Below are 19,261 nucleotides of genomic sequence, written 5' to 3'. Positions count from 1 at the left end.
AGGGTGTTGCAGCAGATTGCGCGATAGCTCCTGCGGCCTTGCGGCAGCTGACTCACGACGTTGGTCCGCATTCATACTGAGGCGTTGGGACGGAAAGTGAGGCATGAGGACCGCCTCACGACCCCGAGTTCCCTGGTCGAGCTCATTTCTGTTCGCCTGACTTCTGTCAGCTTTGTCAGCTTTGCGGAATCTCAATTCAGCTCACGCACTGTGCTCCTCGTTCACTCTCCCGCAACGGTGGTTGTGCTTTGATGTCCACATGCTTGGGGTCAGTTTCACAGGGATAAGGACGCCAGCTGACCTTTTTGGGGCGGTACAAGAAGGTTGAGCGTGCGAACACGCATGTCGTTCCAGCTCGCCAAGCTCAAGTTTGCCGAGATTAGCCAGCGCCAGATCTGGCAGGCGAACAACAACAACCACCCGCCGTACTCGTTCATTCTCAGCGTCGACCGCGAGCTGCGCAAGGCCATGCTCGAGCTGCCTGCATTCTTCCAGCCGGACAACAGCAACGGACCGACGTCGAACGATCCGAAGGCGCTCGTCGAATACTACGAGAAGATCACACTCAGTCTTGCGATCCACTCGCGTATGCTGCGCCTCCACCGCCCGTGGCTGTCCAGGGGATACGAGGATGAGCGGTTCGCCTACTCGAAGGAGCAGTGCATCCGCGCCGCCCGTGCTTCGCTGCGCATGATGTCTGATAACAACGGTGTCGCGCCGTTCCTCGAGAAGTGGTGGATTCCGCTGTTCTACGTCACGGTGTCGGGCATGGTCGTCATCATCGACCTGCTCAAGACGGCGAAGCGCGAGATGAAGAGCAAGGTGACGGAGGAGAAGATTGCCGAGGTCAAGGGCGCCGTGGACCAGATGCGCAAGGTTGCGCAGTCGTCCATCCCCGCCCAGTCGGCAATCAAGGTCATGGACTTCCTCATGGCCGAGGTCGAGGAGCGTCGCCGGCCAGGCCAGCACGGCGTCAAGCGCAAGAGCATGCACGAGGCCGACGGCGACGACGAGGAGCACAACCTGCAGCGCGCTGTCAAGCGTCTTATCCGCCAGGCGCAGCTTGAGGCGGACAGCCCAACAGGCTCGCAGCCCGGCAACAGCGCGTTCGTCTCGCCCGCAGCCGACCCGGGTGTCATCACGCAGTCGCCCTCTGGCAACGACAGCACGCCGACGAACGAGAAGCCCGTCTTTGGCGCGTACCCCATGCCTCCGCCGAACCTGACGCCGACGCAGAGCGTGGCAGGCGACAACCCTGTGCAGCAGCAGCAGCTGATGAACCAGCAAGGCGGGTTCAACTTTGCGGGCCTGGACCCGGCAAACCTGGCTCAATTCGCGCGTTTCGACAACAGGGCGCTGCAGCCCTCTCAGCCGCAGCTCGACCCCGCCGTCGAATCAATGCTATCAGCCTACTTCCCGCCCCCGCAAAACCCGACGAACGGGACGAGCGAGCTGGGCCCCGCCGCGCAGAGCCAGGTGCCCGACGACTTCCTCAGCCGTGTCTTCTCGTTCTCGTGGGATAACAACGGCAACGGTGGCGGCGGTAATCAGCAGCAGAACCAGAACCAGAACCAGAACAACAATGCTCCCGGATCCAACAACCCGAGTAACACGAACACGCCCCAGAACGAGACGCCCAACGTGCCCCAGAACGTGAATGGGCCCAGGCCGCCGCAGCGCCAGGACTCCGTTACTGTGCCCGGGTACGGTGCGTTTGACTGGAGCGGGCACTCGTGGATGGCCTAAGCGCGCGAGCGCAGTGAGCGAAGCGAGCTGGTGCGCGCTGTGTTCGCCGCGCGCCGCCTGCGTCGCCTGTGTCCCCTGTTGAGCAGCGATGGCTCCGCGCGACCGATGGAGAATGTCGGGGGGTGAATGTGTTAGGCATAGTGTCATGAGAAGCGTGAGACAGAAAGCGCAGAGAGGGAGAGAAGAGACGTCGACTTGTATCACTCCGTGTACTGTAATACACCAGGTGTAGGGTATCCGCTATCCAATCCATAATAGAGTGCAGCCGTGTGTTTTGGCAGGGTAATGCATGTATTGAGCCGTGACTCGAGGTACGGGAAGGTGATTCCAGTGGAGATCTGACCGAGATTACGAGTGGGTACGCTGTGACCTACTTGCGGTGAAGGGGGTGGAAATCGCAGAGAGCGCATCTGTTTGTCAGTTAGCAGGTCCGAAGCCAGAGAACTGACCTGGAGGAGAGGATAGGGGAGGAGGAGGGTGCTGGTCGTCAGCTCAACGTTGGTTCGAGTACAGCATACAGCTTACCAGCCAGCAAGTGACGAGTGGGTGTCTGAGAGTCAGTTCGTATTCGAGATGGCAATCAGAACTGACAGTGATGGCTGGGTGTCAGCTTCAAATGGGGTTAGCTTAGCTCACCCGAGATGGCATCTGATGGTCAGCTATCACATGCAACTTCCAAAGCTGACTCGCGACAATGGCTGGATGTCAGCTCAGAACACTCTCTGCGTGATAGCTTACGAGCACCACAGAAGAAAGCGAATGCGCCTGGTGGTCAGTTGCTTCCAGAGGTCATAAACTTGCCGATTCGTGGTCGTCTGGCTGTCAGCTCAAAGCGGCCGCGGTAGCTCACCAGCACCTTGCGTGTAAGAATGGGCGTCTGAGCGTCAGTTTCCCTACTCCGGTTCTGAAGTGGCGGGTGATGTCTGAGATATCAGCTCTAGTAGGGCGGTGGGCAGCTCACCGCGGATCGGCGGAAAGACGAGATGGCATCTGATGATTAGCTATGGTTTGCACATCCGTGAGCTGACTTACTGTGGTGGCTGGATGTCAGCTCGAGTAATTCTCTGCGATGTAACTCGCCAGCACCGCAGAAAGAAAGCGCCTGGCGGTCAGTTTCCCCACCACCTACATCAACTTGCATATGTGTGGTCGTCTGGTTGTCAGCTCAACCGCGATTCCTAGCTCACCAGGACCGGGCGGGAAAACTCCGCGGGCAGGGCCGCAACTGCCAAGTCCTCGTCGCATAGATCTCTGGGTGTTGACTAGCCTGCGTTGTTTAGCTGGCAAGTGCCACGAACGGAAGGGAGTCTGTATATCAGTTACCAAAGGGCAGGGGGCAACTGACTGCTGGGGGAGATCGCTGCAGGTCAGCTGCGAAGCCGTTGTAGTAGCTCACGATTCGGAAGTCGAGAGGATAGCTGTCAGATCTGCCCGTGGGCTAACTGAAACGATCTGTAGTGCCTGGAAATCAGCTCGAAGGTCCATAATACATAGCTCTGAGGTCCGATGGGAGAACTCACTAGCGGAAATTCGAACAAGCTCTTGTGATCAGCTGTAAGCGAGCTGTACAGCTTCCTTCACACCGACACCTGGTCGTCAGCTCAGTCAGATTCCTAACGTGAGCTCGCAATGTGCCATTCCGGCCAAACATCCATCGGTCAGCTGTCGGAGTACGCGGCCACTGACATTCGAAGCAATCGCAGCCGGGCGGCAGCTGGCATCAGCTAGGCCGTGCGAGCTTTTCTCAGCTTACGAGATCACGAACAAGAACCAAGTGAGTTTTGTGGCAGTCGGTTTTATCGCGGTTCGAGAAGGACTGACTTCGTGAGGCTGCTTGGATATCAGCTGGCCGGCTCTTAAGACACTGTGAGCTCACTAGGTTGGGGTCACGGTCAGTTCCCATTCAACTGTCAAAACGTAAGCAACTGACATGAAAGTCCGTGGCTGGGCGTCAGCTTGAGCAATTGGCGGTCCTAGCTCACCAACGGCGCAATCCACAAAATCATGATCCGCTCGGTCCACTCGCCTGGGCGACGAGATATCATAACCCTGTTGGGTCAGCTAATGAAACACCGCGATAGGCTAGCTCACGAACTCCACCAGACATGCTGGCCTCTGACACGGATCTAACCATTGGTCAATACGCGGCGCCACAGCTCCCTCCGGGTCAGGTCGCTGTTGGAAGCTCCGCAATGTCACATAGGCAGGCTTGGGCATCAGCTTCTTAAAGAGGAGGGGAAGCTTGCCCACCATTCCCTCGGCCTCTGCCTTTTACCGACACGACCGGAGTCAGCTAAGGGACACTACATGTCATGAAACAGCTCACTGGTGTCCTCCGCGAGCGTACGGCTCAAAGGAGGGTGTTGCAGCAGATTGCGCGATAGCTCCTGCGGCCTTGCGGCAGCTGACTCACGACGTTGGTCCGCATTCATACTGAGGCGTTGGGACGGAAAGTGAGGCATGAGGACCGCCTCACGACCCCGAGTTCCCTGGTCGAGCTCATTTCTGTTCGCCTGACTTCTGTCAGCTTTGTCAGCTTTGCGGAATCTCAATTCAGCTCACGCACTGTGCTCCTCGTTCACTCTCCCGCAACGGTGGTTGTGCTTTGATGTCCACATGCTTGGGGTCAGTTTCACAGGGATAAGGACGCCAGCTGACCTTTTTGGGGCGGTACAAGAAGGTTGTCTGTAAGTCAGCTTCGCATGGGCTTGGGATGGAACTAACTCACACTTCCTCCCGCATAGAACAACTGTGCGTTTGCTGAAGCTATACAAGCACACAAGGCCTTTGCAGCTCACAAGTTGAGGGTGGCGACTTTGATGCCCGCCGGATCCTGAACATTAGCTGGAACGACACGTACAGACACCTCACAATCCTCCCCCTCCTTCGCCACTTGAAGTAGGGTAGAGGACTGACTGTCAGCTATGTTGAACGAGGAGGCAGCTCACCCATAACTGCTTACTAATCGTCTGTGCGTCAGCTATGGGGCAGAGTACTCGGTAGTCAGCCTCACGAGCGATGGGAGCGAGAGCTCGAAAGACTTGGTCGTCAGTTTATCCAGAACAGAAGCGGGACAGCTGACCCTTCACGGCAGGATGATGACTGTTGAGAAGAAGCGAGAGGACGAGGTGGCGAATGGAGAAGGGTGTGAAGGAGGAAGATGCAACGATGACCTGGCGGGAATCCATGCTGAGCTGCGCCCCTCCATGCCCTCCAATCCTCTCGTGCGAGTTACACTGCGCCCTCGCTTCCGTTGCGCCCTTCGCGCCTTGACCTTCGCTCCTTTCGAGCGCTTGATCCGTCAGTAATCAGCAATGAGTCGCACGTGACAGAGTCAGCGTTGGGATCGAGGTCTTGCCCCTGCCGTAGTACGGTGCCGCGCCTCTCCCTCATTGAGGTGCCGCTTTCAGAAGTGTCAGCGTCAGAATAACAGATAAGTGGCCGGTGAAGGATGGTCACTCCTCCCACGGAGGCTGAAGCTGCCCATCGGCATCAGTCAGCCCCTGCTCTTAAGTTGCCAGTGCTCTGATCGTAGGACTGCACACCAGGCATGGTCTTTGCATATATTCGTCCACTCGTACAGGTGCGGCTGTCGGCCTCAGGCAGCAAACGCCTCTCGGACTAAGTCTCCCCGGCCGACGTAACTTGCGAGCTCTGCTCCTGAGAGTCATTGCCCCTGCTCTCGTCAGTTGAGAGTCACCATTGCCCCAACTCACCCCAAGCACACATGCTTCTCCTTGCACTTGGCGTGCGCCAGTCCCGAGTCGCCATGGATCTTCTTCGGCGCGACGTTCAGTTCAGCGATGACCTTGTCCCACTCGCCGTAGTCGCCCGCCTTGTCCTTCGTCACGGGGTTGATAACCTTGAGCAGCTCCACACGGGCCTGGAGCGCGCGGCCGTAATCTGACTGTCAGCTCTTCGCGCGCGCTTCAAAAAAGCTCACGGTGGAATCCCTTCTTCAGGAGATCGGCGGTGACGTACCGCGCGCCGGTGACTTGGGCAGCAGCGAGCTCGGCGGCGTGCAGAATCTCAACGCAGCGGCCGGCCGTGGGCTGCAGCGCGCCGAGAGAGGAGAGCGCGAGACTGAGCGACGAGCCGGTCTTGGCGAGCGCCTGCGAGTACTTGAACAGGCAGAGTGAGAGGTTGCTCCACAGCGCGGGCTCGCTGCGTGTCAGCTACTATGGCGAGCCCCAGAGCTTACAGAGCGGCCAGGCCCATGTCCTTGATCTGCTGTTCCGTGAAGAGGAGCGGGGAGGCGTACCACGGCGCCAGGTCCGTCAGGGCGTGGAGATAGACTCGCATCGCGCCCGTGTAGTCGTTGGTGTCGAACATGCTGTCGTCAGCTTCATCTTGCCAGTCCTGCAGCTGCGTCGTCCCCCCAACTCACCGGTTGCCGATGACCTTGTCGTTGAACCCTTTTCCGACAGCGTAGGCGACGGGCTCGATGCAGCCTCCCTCCTTCATGCGCATCACTCGCTCCGGTCGCAGATACGACATGTGCGAACAGGTTCCGCCGAGGAGCTGCGCGATGTGCTTCAGCAGGGCAAACTTGCGAGCGAGGACGGCCCTCTCGTGCGTCTGCAGCTCGGCAGCTGTGAGGGGGCGATCGGGGGGAGGGGGTGGTGGCCTGCGGTTAGCTTCTGATGGAGCGGGGATTCTGAAGCTCTCGATCACTCTCACAGTGTGATATCCAGCTTTGACTCGAGGTCAAAGAGGTCCCAGACGGCGTCGTTGCGCGAAGTGTCGCGCTGCTTGAAGTGGACCTCATCGAGCTTGACGAGTCGCAGGTCAACGTCGCCACCTAGCGTGTACGGTGTGTTGATGAAAGTATGCGCCTCGCTCGGAGAGCCCAGGAGAAAGCTCGCTGAAGGGGCTGCCATGGCTGAATGTCAGCTAGAAGCGCGAACGTCTGTAGAGCTAATTCGTACTCAGTTTGGCTGATGATGCAAAGACTAAGTGATGGAGTGGACTAGGCTGAGTGGTTAGCAACAAAGGGGGAGTAGTATGAGCATTGCGTGTCGTGTGTGGAGGGGCGCATGATCAGCGTTCCATGCTGGATCACCGCAGACTACCCGGGCCCCTTGCGCCTTGGTTTCCTCGTCAGTAATGCGCGTTCGACAATCATCAGTCCAAGTGTAAGCATCTATGTGACTACCTGCATGCTGTTACACTTCAAACTTCCAGACCTTGACGCTGCCGTCATCCGCGCAGCTGGCGGGAACGCCCTCCTGTCCCTCCTTCTTGTTCCACTTGAGGCTGTTGACATCGCTGACGCCGTGGGCATCGCGCACAACAGCAACGGGTTCGAGCCGTAACCTGGGGATGTCCTCGCACTCCGCCTCGTCCTCGTTGCTCGCGTTCCAGACAATGATGCGTCCGTCTCCACCAGTGGACGCCAGGAGGGCGACAGAGCCGTCCTTAGCGGCGCTCTTCATGGCGTCGGTCGGGGCGAGGAAGTCGATGGCGTAGACTGGTCCAGCATGCGCGCCTACATGCAGCGTCTCCTCAAACTCGGACGAGAGGCCGGACGTTCCAGGCTTCCGGCGCCAGATTCGGATGCCGCCCCCGTCGCCGCCGGAAGCGAGGTACTTTCCATCAGGCGACCAAGCGAGACACCACACGGTCTCAGGCTCCTGAAGCGGGGGCACCTCGAGCTCATCTTCGTTCCGCTCCGCCTCTGAGCGCATGTCGGCCAGCAGCGTCGGGATCTCCTTCTTCGCCGCCGAGGGCTTGAGCTTCTGATGCAGGAACCAGTCGCTGTCCGGGTCGTCGTACATGATGTGGATGAACGAATCATAGCTTGCTGAGGCAAGGATCTGGAGTCAGCTCGGATGAGAATTGGAAAGCTTACCTCCTCAACAGGGTGCCAGGCAACAGCTTTGACGTCGGCCGAGTGGTCCATCATGACGGCAATACATTCGAGCTCCTCTCCCACCTCCCACACCCACACGCTGCGGTCGCGCGAGCAGCTCGCGATGAGCGCGCCGTCGTTCGAGAAGCCAACACTCTTGCACTCGTTCTCATGCCCCTCCAGCGTCGTCACACACTCCCACTGTCCCTCCGCATCCTCATCCTCCCATAGGCACACTGTCGAGTCGAAGGAGGCGGTCGCCAGCGTCGACCCCGTCGGGTGCCAGTCGATAGCGCGGATCGTCCGTCGGTGTCCCGTCGGCACAGAGGTGTGGAACTGGAATTCGGGCGAGCCTGATGACGTCGTATACGTGTAGAGTCGAATTGTGCGGTCGGTTCCACACGAAGCGAGCAGGTTGCGCTGCGGGTTGAACGAGACGCCCCACGCAGCGTCCTCGTGTCCTGGAAGACTCGCAATCTCGGTCAGCCGCATGTCGATGATAGAGTGACGGCTGCGTTCTTTCTCTAGTATTCTAAACTCCAAGGGAGGATTCTGCTGATCAGCTAACAGTTATCCTTCTCAAAGCTCACCTATGTGTTGAGAGACGACGGTCAGAAGACGATGAGTGAGGAAATTTCGGTTATGACGCCCGAAGTGAGACGTGAGTCGCGGGTGGATGTCGCGATCGGTTAGAACGTGGTGACCTCCGAGGTTTATCCACGATTAAGCGAAATCTCAATACCTTTTCTAATGAAGCATGTCTCGTTTGTAATCAACACGTGGTTGTTCTAAGACCCCGTTGCGGCCGATGAGCGGCATGCGGAGAAGCGGAGGCTGCGGAGCTCACCACCCAGTCCATCTGTTGCCCGAGTGGGGAGCGAGGGAGATGACTCTGCTGTCTCCACAATCCTCATTCCGAAAATCTCGCCAAAATGGGAGAACAAAGCAAGCCTCTTCAGCGGCCCATTCCGATCACGACCTTCAACGGCTTCCTCGGAGCTGTGAGCTCAATCCATTTCCTCGATAGCTGACAGACAGGGCAAAACCACGACGATCCTTGGATTACTGGAGCAACTGCCCGAGGACTACAAGGTGAGCTGCTCCTTGTGAACTGGAAGCTGATAGCAGGTTGTCCTGCTCAAGAACGAGTACGGAGATGTCGAGGGTGAGTTCCAATGCGTCTTTGGAAGCTGACATGACAGTTGACTCTCTCCTCGCCAAGCAGGGCAACATTACGGGCGTCTCCGAAATCCTGAACGGATGCTTGTGAGCTGGTGTGAGCTTGCCAGAGCTGACAGTCAGGTGTTGCACCATGGTCGGCCGTATCGAGAACACGCTGGAGGAGATCCGGGACAAATTCAACCCCGACCGCATCATCATTGAGTCTTCGTGAGTTCATGGAGCGTGTCCATAACTAACCTCCAGTGGCTCTGCCTTCCCCGCCACCCTTGCGCTTCAGATCCGGAAGCTCGAGCCGGAGGGCTTCAAGCTTGACGGGGTCGTTACCGTCATCGACTGCAAGAACTTCAAGGGATACGAGGACACGTCTCCGAGCGCAAAGCTGCAGGCAAAGTACACCGACCTCCACCTGCTGTCGAAGCACGAGCAGTGCACCGAGCGAGAGTTCGACATCCTGCTCGACCATCTCGGCGAGCTCACCGACCAGACACCCTACATCAAGGTCTCTAAGGACAAGCCGATCCGGCCCGAGGTGCTGTTTGGACTCGACACCCAACTCTTCAAGCTCGAGGACGAGCAGAACACCTGGGAGGCGCTCGGCGGTGAGGGCAAGCACATGGACGAGGTCGAGACGCGGAGTGTGTGGCGCGGCGGCGCCCAGCCGGGCAAGCACGAGCACGCCGAGGGCGAGACGTGCAAGTCGTGCCCGAAGGGTGAGGCCGTAGAGGGCGGTCTTCTCTCGCGCGACCAACTCGACGCAGCGCTCAAGCTTCCCTTTGAGATCTACCGCGTCAAGGGCATCGTCCGCTTCCCCGCTGAGGATGGCAAGCGCGCCGTGAACGGTGAGGCGAAGAACTACGAAACCTACATCCTCAACTGGGCCTTTGGCAACTACGACCTGACTCGTGCGCCGAAGCTTGATGATGCTCCTGACCTCGAGGGTGTTGTCTGCCGCCTGACAGTGATGGGCGAGCGGGGTGAGGTCAACCGGAAGGCGAAGAAGATTGCGGAGGCGCTGGGCGCACAGTACGCATAGACATAGAGACAGACGTACACATCTTGTAGATCATAGAACGACAGACATGACGTGATGCCATCATCTAGACATAAGAGACAGCTCCGGCAGTGGTATGCCGGGTGAGCCGAACTTCTGCGAACTTCAGCGACGATATCGAGTCAGCGGAAGTAAAAGACGCCGCTCAGACGCGTCCGGCGTACCGGCGTACGCCGCGAATCTGGCCCGGACGCCTCTCTCCGCGTCGAAGTGGGCTGGACCAACGCCCCGCCGCTCAACCCACCCAGGTGGAGTGAATTACCCGTCTGCCTTTCCAACGAGCTTCCGACATTCACCCATCCATCTCATCCATCGCGCACCTCGACGCGCCCGCTTTTCCGGCAAGCTCTCCAGCGCGCTGCCTTTCTGGTCCTGATGCGGGGACAGCTTCAGCAATACCAATCCTCCTCTATCGACAACGGCGGGCTGATTGGGCGGCGGAGGCATCGGCCGAACTTCGCGACGCAATACCGCCCCGCCCATTGGCCGCGGATTGCCCGACCCCTCGTGGCCCCCTGTGCTCCCTGCTGGTCCCTGCTGACGACCCGGAAACCCTTCAGAAGGAGGCTAGTGTCGAATAAGAGTATCACATGTCCACGGCTAGATATGGGGCTCTTAGGGACGCGGCGGGTGTCTCCTGCGGAATAATATGGGTTCGTTGCGGGGCTCGCTGGAATATTTCGAGTTTGCGAGTCGAGTCGGGTCGTCGGGCCCGATTCGCAATGCTGCTTGAGGTCCTGGGTCGTGAGATGGTGAGGAGGAGCTGCAGTATATGAAGCAGATGCTGCAAAGCATGAAAGACTTCTCATCCCCCCTCTCCGCAGCACACGACAAGCTCCCACAGGTGCCCCGACCACAGCTCGAACTTGGTTGAAGGACAACGAACAGAAACAGCGTTAGAAATACGAGCTCTCGACTCAGTGCCACCCTCCACTACCGCCACTACCAGCAACAACAAGCAGCAGGCTTTTGCCCAGAACGCGACGAGAACAGCCTAAGCGGTACAAACAGCAACATGTCGAAGACCTCTAGCTTTCAGGAGGAGCCCTACGATGAGACGATGAGGGAGAAGGCGGTCGCCGCCGCGACGAATCCGGAGCTGGAGACTATTCTCTCCTGGACCCCCGAGGAGTTCGCCGCCGAGGAGAAGAAGCTCCTGCGCAAGATGGACCTGCGCCTGGTTCCGTGGATGACGTGAGTATTCCCCGTGGTGACAGAGCTATTCGTTGAAGATTGCAGCTGACAAACAGCCTCCTGTACCTCATGTCCTTCCTCGACCGTGTCAACATTGGCGCCGCCAAGCTCTACGGATTCATGGACGACCTGAACCTCTCCTCGCACCAGTACACCATCGCCAGTATGATCTTCGTGAGTCCACCCGCCGCCAACACTGAAGTGCAACGCTGACATGCAGTTCGTTCCCTACGTTGTCTTCGAGGTGCCGTCGAACCTGATCCTAAAGAAGATGAGGCCGTCTCGCTACATCCCGATCACGATGATCCTCTGGGCCGTCGTGCAGGTCTTCATGGGTCTGGTCAAGAACTACTCCCAGCTGCTCGCTCTCCGTTTCCTGCTCGGTTTCTTTGAAGCTGGTCTCTTCCCCGGACTCAACTTCTACCTGACTGGATGGTACAGGCGTGAGGAGCTCATGCGCCGTGTGGCGGGCTTCTTCGGCGGTGCCGTCATGTCTGGTGCCTTCGGCGGTGTCTTCGCCTACGCCATCGGTCTCATGGACGGAACTGCAGGCATGGCTGGATGGTCGTGGATCTTCATCATCGAGGGTCTGCTCACTTTCGTCATCGCGTTCCTGTCGTTCTGGATGATCTTCGACTGGCCGCGTGACGCCCGCTTCCTGACCCCGCTCGAGAAGGAGTTCGTCATCTACCGCCTCAAGAACGACACGGGTCTTCCTGAGGGAACCGACGAGGGCTTCTCCAAGCGCGCCACCCTCCGCGGTATCATGGACTGGAAGACGCCGCTGTTCATGCTTGCGTACCTCGGTGCCGGCGAGTGTGTTTACTCTCAGTCGCTGTTCACGCCTACCATCGTCGCCTCGCTCGGCAAGTGGAGCGCTGCCCAGTCGCTCCTCCTCTCCGTCCCCCCTTACGTCCTCGGCTTCATCACGACCATGACCACGGCGTACATCTCGGATAAGACGAAGAAGCGCGGCATTTTCAATGTCTTCTGGAGCGTCGTTGCGTTCGTCGGCTACCTCGTCCTCATTGTGACCAAGCCCTCCAATGTCGCGGGCCAGTACGCTGCCGTGTACGTGACCACGATGGCCATCTGTCCCATGATCGCCGTCACGATCACGTGGGCGGGCAACTCGTTCGCGAACCACTTCAAGAAGGGAACCGCCATGGGTTTGGTCTTCTCGGCTGGTAACGCGGGAGGCATCATCTCGTCCTTTGCGTACCGCCCCGCCGACGCGCCGCCCAAGGGTCACTACGTTCCCGGTCACGCCGTCGCGCTCTCGCTCATTTCTCTCGCCGGTGTCGTTTCGATCGTCCTGCTCTGGGGTCTGAACCGTGAGAACAAGCGCCGTCAGGCCCAGTTCGGATCCGTTTCTGAGAACGAGGTCCACGACTACGACGACGAGGAGTACAAGCGCCGATGGGGCCTCGAGGGCAAGACGAGGCAGGAGATCGTCGACCTCGGCGACGACCACCCCGCCTTCCGCTACATCCTGTAATCACTTTCCACTCTCTCATTCAAATCATAATTTAGGGTTAATAGCGCATTCCATACAGCATTGTTTCGTATCTGCATTGCATTGGGCATCTGAGCAACTGCCGCACCGAGCGCACCGAATGAGAGGCGTCGCAATTGAGCTGGTTTTTCCGCAATTTCTCTCTGAGTTGATCTGAGTTGATTGATTTCGGAAGGTTTTTTCGAAAGGTGCGAGCGGCAAAGGTGTGGGTCCCCGCACGGCAGAACGCTTAAACGCACTCGTCGGTGACTTTTTTGTTGACACCTCATACCCCTCGTTCCTTCGGCTTCCTCGCTCGGTGAGCGCAGAGCGGCCTGCGCGGACACCGCTAGCGAACATCTTTTCGGCCCACACCGCTTCTCACAGAAGTCCACGACGCCGACATAGACTGCACGACTGCACCATCCACGCACGCTCCTTTGCTTCACATCGCATAGATATCTAGATCGCAGCACGCAGCAAGTATCTCGCAGCTCGGACAGGCCTTCAACACTTCATACCTCCACCGCGATAGATCTTTTGTCTTCCCCGCCTTCCTCGCACCTCTACCCTCGTCATCCACGCATCCCATAAGAGTTGAGCAACATGGCGACCTTCCTGCAGAAGTACACAAACTTTCTGACCCAGAAGCCCCTTCTCGGCAACTCGGTGACCGGAGCGGTAAGCTGGCTCGAGTCGCGTTGAAGCTGACATCCAGGTCCTCTTTGCGACTGGAGATGGTGAGCTGGCCCGTGCAGACTTGATAGCTGACAGAACAGCCATAGCGCAGCAGGTTGTCGAGAAGAAGGGTTGGAAGAACTATGACTGGAAGCGGACTGGGTGAGTCTTCATGCTCGTTCGTGGGGTACGGGGTGTGGGGAAGGCTCGACGCACGTTCGCACTGTATGAGCTGGAGAGCTGGAATTGGGCTGGTCAGTCTTCCGTGCGACTGTGCTGGATGTGCTCTCAGCTCGGGTCTGGAACAGCGCCGATCGCGCACTGTCCTCCCTGTGTGCCTGTGCTTGCATTACACCTGGCCCTTTAAACTCGCCCCCTCGCAGATCGCTGCCGGCGACAGTGCACCGCCCCAAGGCGCTGAGCTAGCACTCTGTCGATGCTGAGCTGACTCCCAGACGTATCGTGCTTTGGGGAGCGGGCATCTTCTCGCCCGCTGTCACGGTGTGGTTCCGATACCTCGACCGTCTGCCTGGTCGCGGAACGATCCCGGGCACGGCGCTGCGTGTGGCGTGCGACCAGCTGATCGCATCGCCGACAGTACTAACCGGTGAGTACACGAGTCACTGTTCCCGCAGCTCCTGGTGGGGCTACGGGATCTCTCAAAGCTGTCCGCGTATCTTGAAGCTAATTTTAAGGCTTCTTCACGTTCATGACGCTGGCCGAGGGCAAGTCGCTCGACGATGCCAAGGCCAAGTGGAAGCGCGAATTCTGGCCGACACTCAAGACTAATTGGATTCTCTGGGTGCCGTTCCAGGCCTTCAACCAGGGTATTGTGCCCCTGCAGTACCGCCTGCTCGCGAGCAACCTCGTCAACATCCCCTGGAACACGTTCCTGTCCTATGTCAACAACCGCGCGCAGAGCCAGGACATCGAGATGGGCCAGGTCAAGACGCAGTAGAGCTCCCCCGCGCGCGTATACCCGAGCGACGATACCAGTATAGAGAATGCAGGACAACCTAATCTTGTACTGACTCAGGACCGTGGCGGAGAGGTATACGATTATCATTGGAGGAGCTGGGTATCGACTACTATACAGTTTACGGCGGGACACTGATGATTACTGACACTCTAGTGTACAAGATTATACGGTCTATCCTACGGCATCATACGAACGGGACACGGTTTGCTGTCCGTGTTCTCGCCTTGGAAGGGGAACACCCAGGCAAAGTCCTCGTGCTTGAAGCGCCACGCGTTGCCCTGTCTACGAACATTGGACGTCTTCGAGAATGACTGGGATCAGCATTGCCCTGCACTCGGTGACTCACTCCAAGGAAGCCAAGTGGGCTCTCAAGTCCGACCCTCGTAGCGCGAACGATTAGTCCGTTGTCCGGGAACCGCACCACATCGCCCTCACTAACCCGCATGAAGCGGAAGGTGATGCTAACCGCTCCATCAGGACACATGGACGCTACGCCAGCCAGCCTAGCTCCTTGCCTCGGCATGAGCTTCTGATCCAGCACCTGACCTGTGAAGAACATGTTCGGCAATGCTCCAGGATCTGGAATGGGCAACCTGCTCAGATCCAGACACTCTCTGGCTGTGGACTCAGAGCAAGGCTCGAGGCGGAAGTATCCCGGCAGATCCTTCTCGACAGGCATGCGCGTGTTGGCATTAGGCACAAGACCGCACCATATGCCCTCGAGCTGGGGCCAGTCTGCTCTCGGCCGTGACCGATTCTCAGCCAAGAGCTCAGGCATACTGACACTGGAGCTCAGGAGATGAGGGCCGGGACACAGCGTCGGCAGACAAGGCGTTGGAGCCAGCGTGATGACCCTCGTCAGGGCGGCGAGGAGCAGCCCATAGTCCGGCACAGACGAGACAGAGTACCGGAACTCGGTGACGGCCAGGTCTTTCACGCACCCGAGACCACTGTCGGCACTGGAGCCGCTGCTGCCCCACGACGCCCAGCTGTCGCGCTTCACGCTGCCGAAGGACGACAAACCCGAGGCGGCCGAGTACCCCGACTTGGCAGAATAGCCCGACTTCGCGGAGATGCCGGACTTGGCCGACGTCCGCGATGCGCGCGACGCTTTGGATGTCCCGGAAGTTCGCGAGGTGCCCGAAGCGGCAGAGTGCCGCTTGCCCTTCGCCTTCGTGGGTGGTTCCTCAGGCTCAGGGACCTTGGGAAAGGACTCGTTCGTCGACGAGCTCAGCGTGTCGGCTAGGGAGACAGTGGAAAGGTTTCTGAAGCTGGCGGACAGTGGGGAGAGCGAAGGTGTCAAGCTGTCGCTCGTGTACAGTGTCAGAGTGGCGGTTGATGGCGAAGTCAGGGTCGACAGGAGCGTGCTGTTCGTCATGGGTGGGGAGAGACAGAGCGCCGGCGTCGTTGGGCTTACTGGGCTGGTCGGGCCTAATGTCGGCGACGAGGGCGACACGGAAAGAGTGAGCGAAGGAGTGGAGGGCCATACCGCGTGCTGGACTAGCGGGTCTGCGTCGTCATCGCTGTCGTATTCGGACCCCGAGGAGTCGGAGTCTGACCCCGCGTCGAGGTCCACGGCCACGGGCGTGGCCACGGAGACGGGTAGTGGCTCAAGGTCCTCGCCCTCGTTATCCTCCTCAGCCTCCTCATCGACTTCACTGATCTTGCTAAGCTCGTCAAAGTCGTCCTCACTCTCGTGACCGGAGTCGGACTTTTCGACCTCCTGGTCAGACTCGATGGACTCGAGCGAATCCAGCGACGGCCGTCGAGTGAGCGTACCGGCCTTTTCTTCAACCTCTGGAGCCGTCGTCAATGCGCACAAGAACAATGCCCTCGATGTGGCATGCGGCAGCGGCCCAGGGTCGCTCTGGAGCACCAGCGCCGTGAAGGGGTCATTCACAATCTCCGCGAGAAGCGCCCAGTTCCGACTCTCAGGCGCGTTGTGTGGCAAATCGTCAAACAGCGACAACAAGGTATGCGCGAATCGTCTAGAGTGCGGCGCGATCCGCTCCTCCTCCCACCGAATCACGTCGGGGACGCCCAGAATGTCCTCGGTCTGGTGCTCGAACTCTCTCTGTCCGCGCTCATAGTATTCTCGCCGCTCACGGTCCGAGACGTACACCATCCCCGTCTTGTGGTGGTACAGCCGCCGCCGGCCGGGGACCCAGGAGTAGTGGAACTGCGCCTGAAAGCAGGCCAGGACGCTGTCTTGCTGGGCCTGTCAGCGCACTCGTCCAATGTTGAGGAGTAGAGGAGTAGATGAGTGGGGCTCGCTACGCTCGCCTGGACTCACCTTACAAGCTTCTTCTCGCGCATCCTGAGCGCGCCGCCAGCGCTGGTACCGCGTCCGCTCATCGTTGAGGAAGCGCACAAGCCACGCGCGGTCGAGCACACGCGCTCGGCACCCGCTCACCGAAAGCGCAGGGTCGTACTCGGTCTCGAGGAGCCGGCGCCATGTCGACTGGTCCTGCGATCAGCGTAAGTTCTAGGTTCACCTTTCATCACATGCTCGCCACCCGGTATCAGCTGAAGCAGACTCAGGTTATCCAGATAGGACCGGGATTACCATCCGACGGTCAGTCGAGAGTGACAGGTCTTAGTTGCCCGCAAGATCAACTCGCCGAAGACTTGGGGTACGGTGAAACCGCTCCGATTCAGGTACATCACACTTACGTCCTTCACGACCGCGCGCCAGGCCGAGTTCACCCCGCCGGCGGCGACGACCGTCGCCAGGTCGGCTTCAGCGAGGATCTTCTGAATCAGTTCCGCCGGAAGCTCCCCCATCGTGCTGGTCAGCGGTCTCGACCGTCGGTTGAGGCGAGGATTGCTCCGTCACGCTTGGGAGAACGAAGGTGGCTACGACACTAGTCGATGTCACGGGCTAGGCTGTCGGAACTCGGCTGTCCCTCGGTCTCGAAGCGAGGGACTGGTCGACGGTCGCGGAGATGAGGGCGGGGGAGAGGGAGACGGTGACTGGGGGCAGCTCGACGGCACCGCGTGCTGCCAGTTGCTCCGTCACGAAGGGTGAACTGGGGGGTTGACGAGGTGGGGGTGAAGACAAAGGCTGCAGTGTCGGCGAGACCTTAATCCTAGTGTGTTGGGTGCTTCGTTCTGTCGTTCTGGCCCGCTCCGGCGTTTGCGATTGTCGAGAGAAAGGAAGAGGAAGAGTCAGCTGACGAGGAGGACGCAGCTGACCTGGTGTCTGGGAGCTGGCAGACCGCTCGCAGACCAGACAGATCAAGAACAAGCAGCTGGGAGCTCGAAGAGGGAGGAGAGAGAGAGAGGCCAAGGCCAGTGGACAGGCCTGTCCACACACTCGACGTTCTTTAAACAATAAGCAACGCCGCATCGCGGCTTGCACCGTCTTAGCGGCGCCTCCGAAGCTTCCGTCGCTCAGTCGACCGCCGGACGCGACGTGCTCCGACGCTCCATGAGGCAGCCGTACTCCTTTCCTTTCGCGACAATAGACAGAGAGTGGAGGCGGTGGAGGAAACCCAGAGGTATATGTACGCGCGCCGCGCCTCGTGCAGTAAACCAACGCCAAGCGACCGATAGGCATCCAGGCAGGAGTCTGCCTGACCTGTACCGGCGGGGCAGGACGAGAGCAGGGCAGGGGCAGGACATGGCAGGCGCGTCCGACGCGGCAGACTCGCAAACTCTATTCCGCGCCACGGGTCGACATGACGAGATTACGCCAGCAGCGGTGCAGGCTACTGGCACTCGGCCAGGATACGGCACGCACACACGACATGCACAATCTCGACCCTTGAGCACATTGCCCAACGCGCCAGCCCAAACCATGGAGACTGCCCGATACTCACCGGCCGCCCACCGGCAACAACCCGACCCTCCCTCACGTCAACCCACCCGGGGCCTGACCCTCCTGACCCTCCTGTTCCTCCTGTTCCTCGCGGAAAGACGCTTCCTGCACACTGGTACCTGTGGTCTGTGCCACAGCCACAGGGGCCACAGGGCCTCGTGCACGTCGTACATCCTCTGCCAACGTATCGGCATGCTCATTGTTCTTCGTGCAAGGTGTGCATGCTCGTGCATAAGGACTCGATACGTGCAAGGACACATAAGAGAGCGTGATCATGATCTTTCCCCTGACCCCTCTCGCCTGACCCTCCTGCCTCCCCTTTCCTAGGTCTATCGGTAGCCTGGCCGGTCTGGCCGGCCTGGCCAGTTAGTGCATCCTCTAAACCGCACTCGGCCTGTACACCGCCCCCGCTCCCTTCTCACTCCTGGTCGATTCACTCTAAAGTGCACGCCTTATGCTTGACTGCCAAGCTGGGACCTCGCGCCGATGGCCCAGGCTCGCTCTTGTCGTACCTGTCTGAAGTTGAGTTGCGTACACTTTCTGCAGATCTCGGATGACTCAGATGTCTCACCTGTGACTTTGGTCCGAGGTCTGCCGACCTCCATTGGCCATGCCGAGTCGGCACAGCGGTCTGAACTCCTGCTTCCTCCTATCTCCTTCTATCTCGGTCCGTCTCGATTGACACCAAAGTCAAGTTTGGGGGAACTCTGGGGCTGCGGTGTGTCCAGAAGACTCCTAATCGTCAGAGACGAGCAGAAGATGAGCAAGCGACACGACGCCGACGGGCGCGCCGTACCCCCCTGCGGCGTGGGACCTGGCGGGTTCCTGCCAGTATGCTTGTCAGGCATACTGGCAAGTGACAATGGTGTGTTCGGGACTGACCGCTACTCACCGCGCACCGCACGGGCACGCGGCTTACTCGGCTGGGCTGCAAGGCGCACAGAGCCGACACCCTTTGACGAGACTTTGCCAACACTCAATCAATGCCCAGGCGATGCAGGCGACATGTCGAAGCCTATCGAGCTGCCCGCTGTCTGCCCGCTGTCTGCCTGCTGTCTGCCTGCGGTCAACGTCCTCATCGTCTTCGGAGTATGCAAGAGCGCTCATTGAGGCTTGATCCCGAGCTTGATCTCGAGCATCCTGGGACTCTCATCTGAAGGATAACACTCGCTCCAGTCACCTAACCATGATTGGCAGGGGGGAGAGCGGTGCTCGTTCATGTCGGCGGCACGGCCGCTGGACCTCATTCCACTCTGCCATTGCCG

General features: G+C 59.1%; 8 protein-coding genes across 8 annotated transcripts; 4 read left to right on the top strand and 4 right to left on the bottom strand.

Moving 5' to 3' along the window:
- Positions 1-342: 342 nt before the first annotated feature.
- A1Q1_04884 (nucleus protein) lies at positions 343-1,746 on the top strand (the record flags this gene model as incomplete). The annotated part of the gene is made up of 1 exon (XM_014321700.1): positions 343-1,746. The coding sequence occupies one exon, from the start codon at positions 343-345 to the stop codon at positions 1,744-1,746; it is 1,404 nt and encodes a 467-aa protein (XP_014177175.1).
- Positions 1,747-3,602: 1,856 nt separating this feature from the next.
- A1Q1_04883 (uncharacterized protein) lies at positions 3,603-4,178 on the bottom strand (the record flags this gene model as incomplete). Its single annotated transcript, XM_014321699.1, has 4 exons — positions 3,603-3,621; positions 3,677-3,795; positions 3,838-4,010; positions 4,073-4,178. The coding sequence occupies 4 exons, from the start codon at positions 4,176-4,178 to the stop codon at positions 3,603-3,605; spliced, it is 417 nt and encodes a 138-aa protein (XP_014177174.1).
- Positions 4,179-5,367: 1,189 nt separating this feature from the next.
- Positions 5,368-6,626, bottom strand: A1Q1_04882 (uncharacterized protein; the record flags this gene model as incomplete). Its single annotated transcript, XM_014321698.1, has 6 exons — positions 5,368-5,422; positions 5,463-5,649; positions 5,690-5,892; positions 5,948-6,079; positions 6,134-6,373; positions 6,427-6,626. 6 exons carry the CDS (start codon positions 6,624-6,626, stop codon positions 5,368-5,370), a joined length of 1,017 nt encoding a protein of 338 aa, XP_014177173.1.
- A 285-nt stretch (positions 6,627-6,911) lies between these two features.
- On the bottom strand, positions 6,912-8,089 carry A1Q1_04881 (uncharacterized protein; the record flags this gene model as incomplete). The annotated part of the gene is made up of 2 exons (XM_014321697.1): positions 6,912-7,484; positions 7,598-8,089. The coding sequence occupies 2 exons, from the start codon at positions 8,087-8,089 to the stop codon at positions 6,912-6,914; spliced, it is 1,065 nt and encodes a 354-aa protein (XP_014177172.1).
- Positions 8,090-8,753: 664 nt separating this feature from the next.
- Positions 8,754-9,812, top strand: A1Q1_04880 (cytoplasm protein; the record flags this gene model as incomplete). The annotated part of the gene is made up of 2 exons (XM_014321696.1): positions 8,754-8,863; positions 9,023-9,812. 2 exons carry the CDS (start codon positions 8,754-8,756, stop codon positions 9,810-9,812), a joined length of 900 nt encoding a protein of 299 aa, XP_014177171.1.
- Positions 9,813-10,845: 1,033 nt separating this feature from the next.
- Positions 10,846-12,522, top strand: A1Q1_04879 (uncharacterized protein; the record flags this gene model as incomplete). The annotated part of the gene is made up of 3 exons (XM_014321695.1): positions 10,846-11,024; positions 11,081-11,198; positions 11,245-12,522. The coding sequence occupies 3 exons, from the start codon at positions 10,846-10,848 to the stop codon at positions 12,520-12,522; spliced, it is 1,575 nt and encodes a 524-aa protein (XP_014177170.1).
- Positions 12,523-13,125: 603 nt separating this feature from the next.
- Positions 13,126-14,155, top strand: A1Q1_04878 (uncharacterized protein; the record flags this gene model as incomplete). The annotated part of the gene is made up of 5 exons (XM_014321694.1): positions 13,126-13,188; positions 13,238-13,259; positions 13,305-13,359; positions 13,653-13,804; positions 13,893-14,155. The coding sequence occupies 5 exons, from the start codon at positions 13,126-13,128 to the stop codon at positions 14,153-14,155; spliced, it is 555 nt and encodes a 184-aa protein (XP_014177169.1).
- Positions 14,156-14,352: 197 nt separating this feature from the next.
- Positions 14,353-16,960, bottom strand: A1Q1_04877 (uncharacterized protein; the record flags this gene model as incomplete). Its single annotated transcript, XM_014321693.1, has 4 exons — positions 14,353-14,475; positions 14,523-16,388; positions 16,470-16,643; positions 16,850-16,960. The coding sequence occupies 4 exons, from the start codon at positions 16,958-16,960 to the stop codon at positions 14,353-14,355; spliced, it is 2,274 nt and encodes a 757-aa protein (XP_014177168.1).
- Between the last annotated feature and the right edge of the window lie 2,301 nt (positions 16,961-19,261).

The sequence above is a fragment of the Trichosporon asahii genome, assembly GCF_000293215.1.
Source record: "Trichosporon asahii var. asahii CBS 2479 unplaced genomic scaffold scaffold00071, whole genome shotgun sequence".
NCBI lineage: Eukaryota > Fungi > Basidiomycota > Tremellomycetes > Trichosporonales > Trichosporonaceae > Trichosporon > Trichosporon asahii.
Note: the sequence above shows the minus strand (reverse complement) of the source record. Positions and strands in the feature narration are given on the sequence as shown.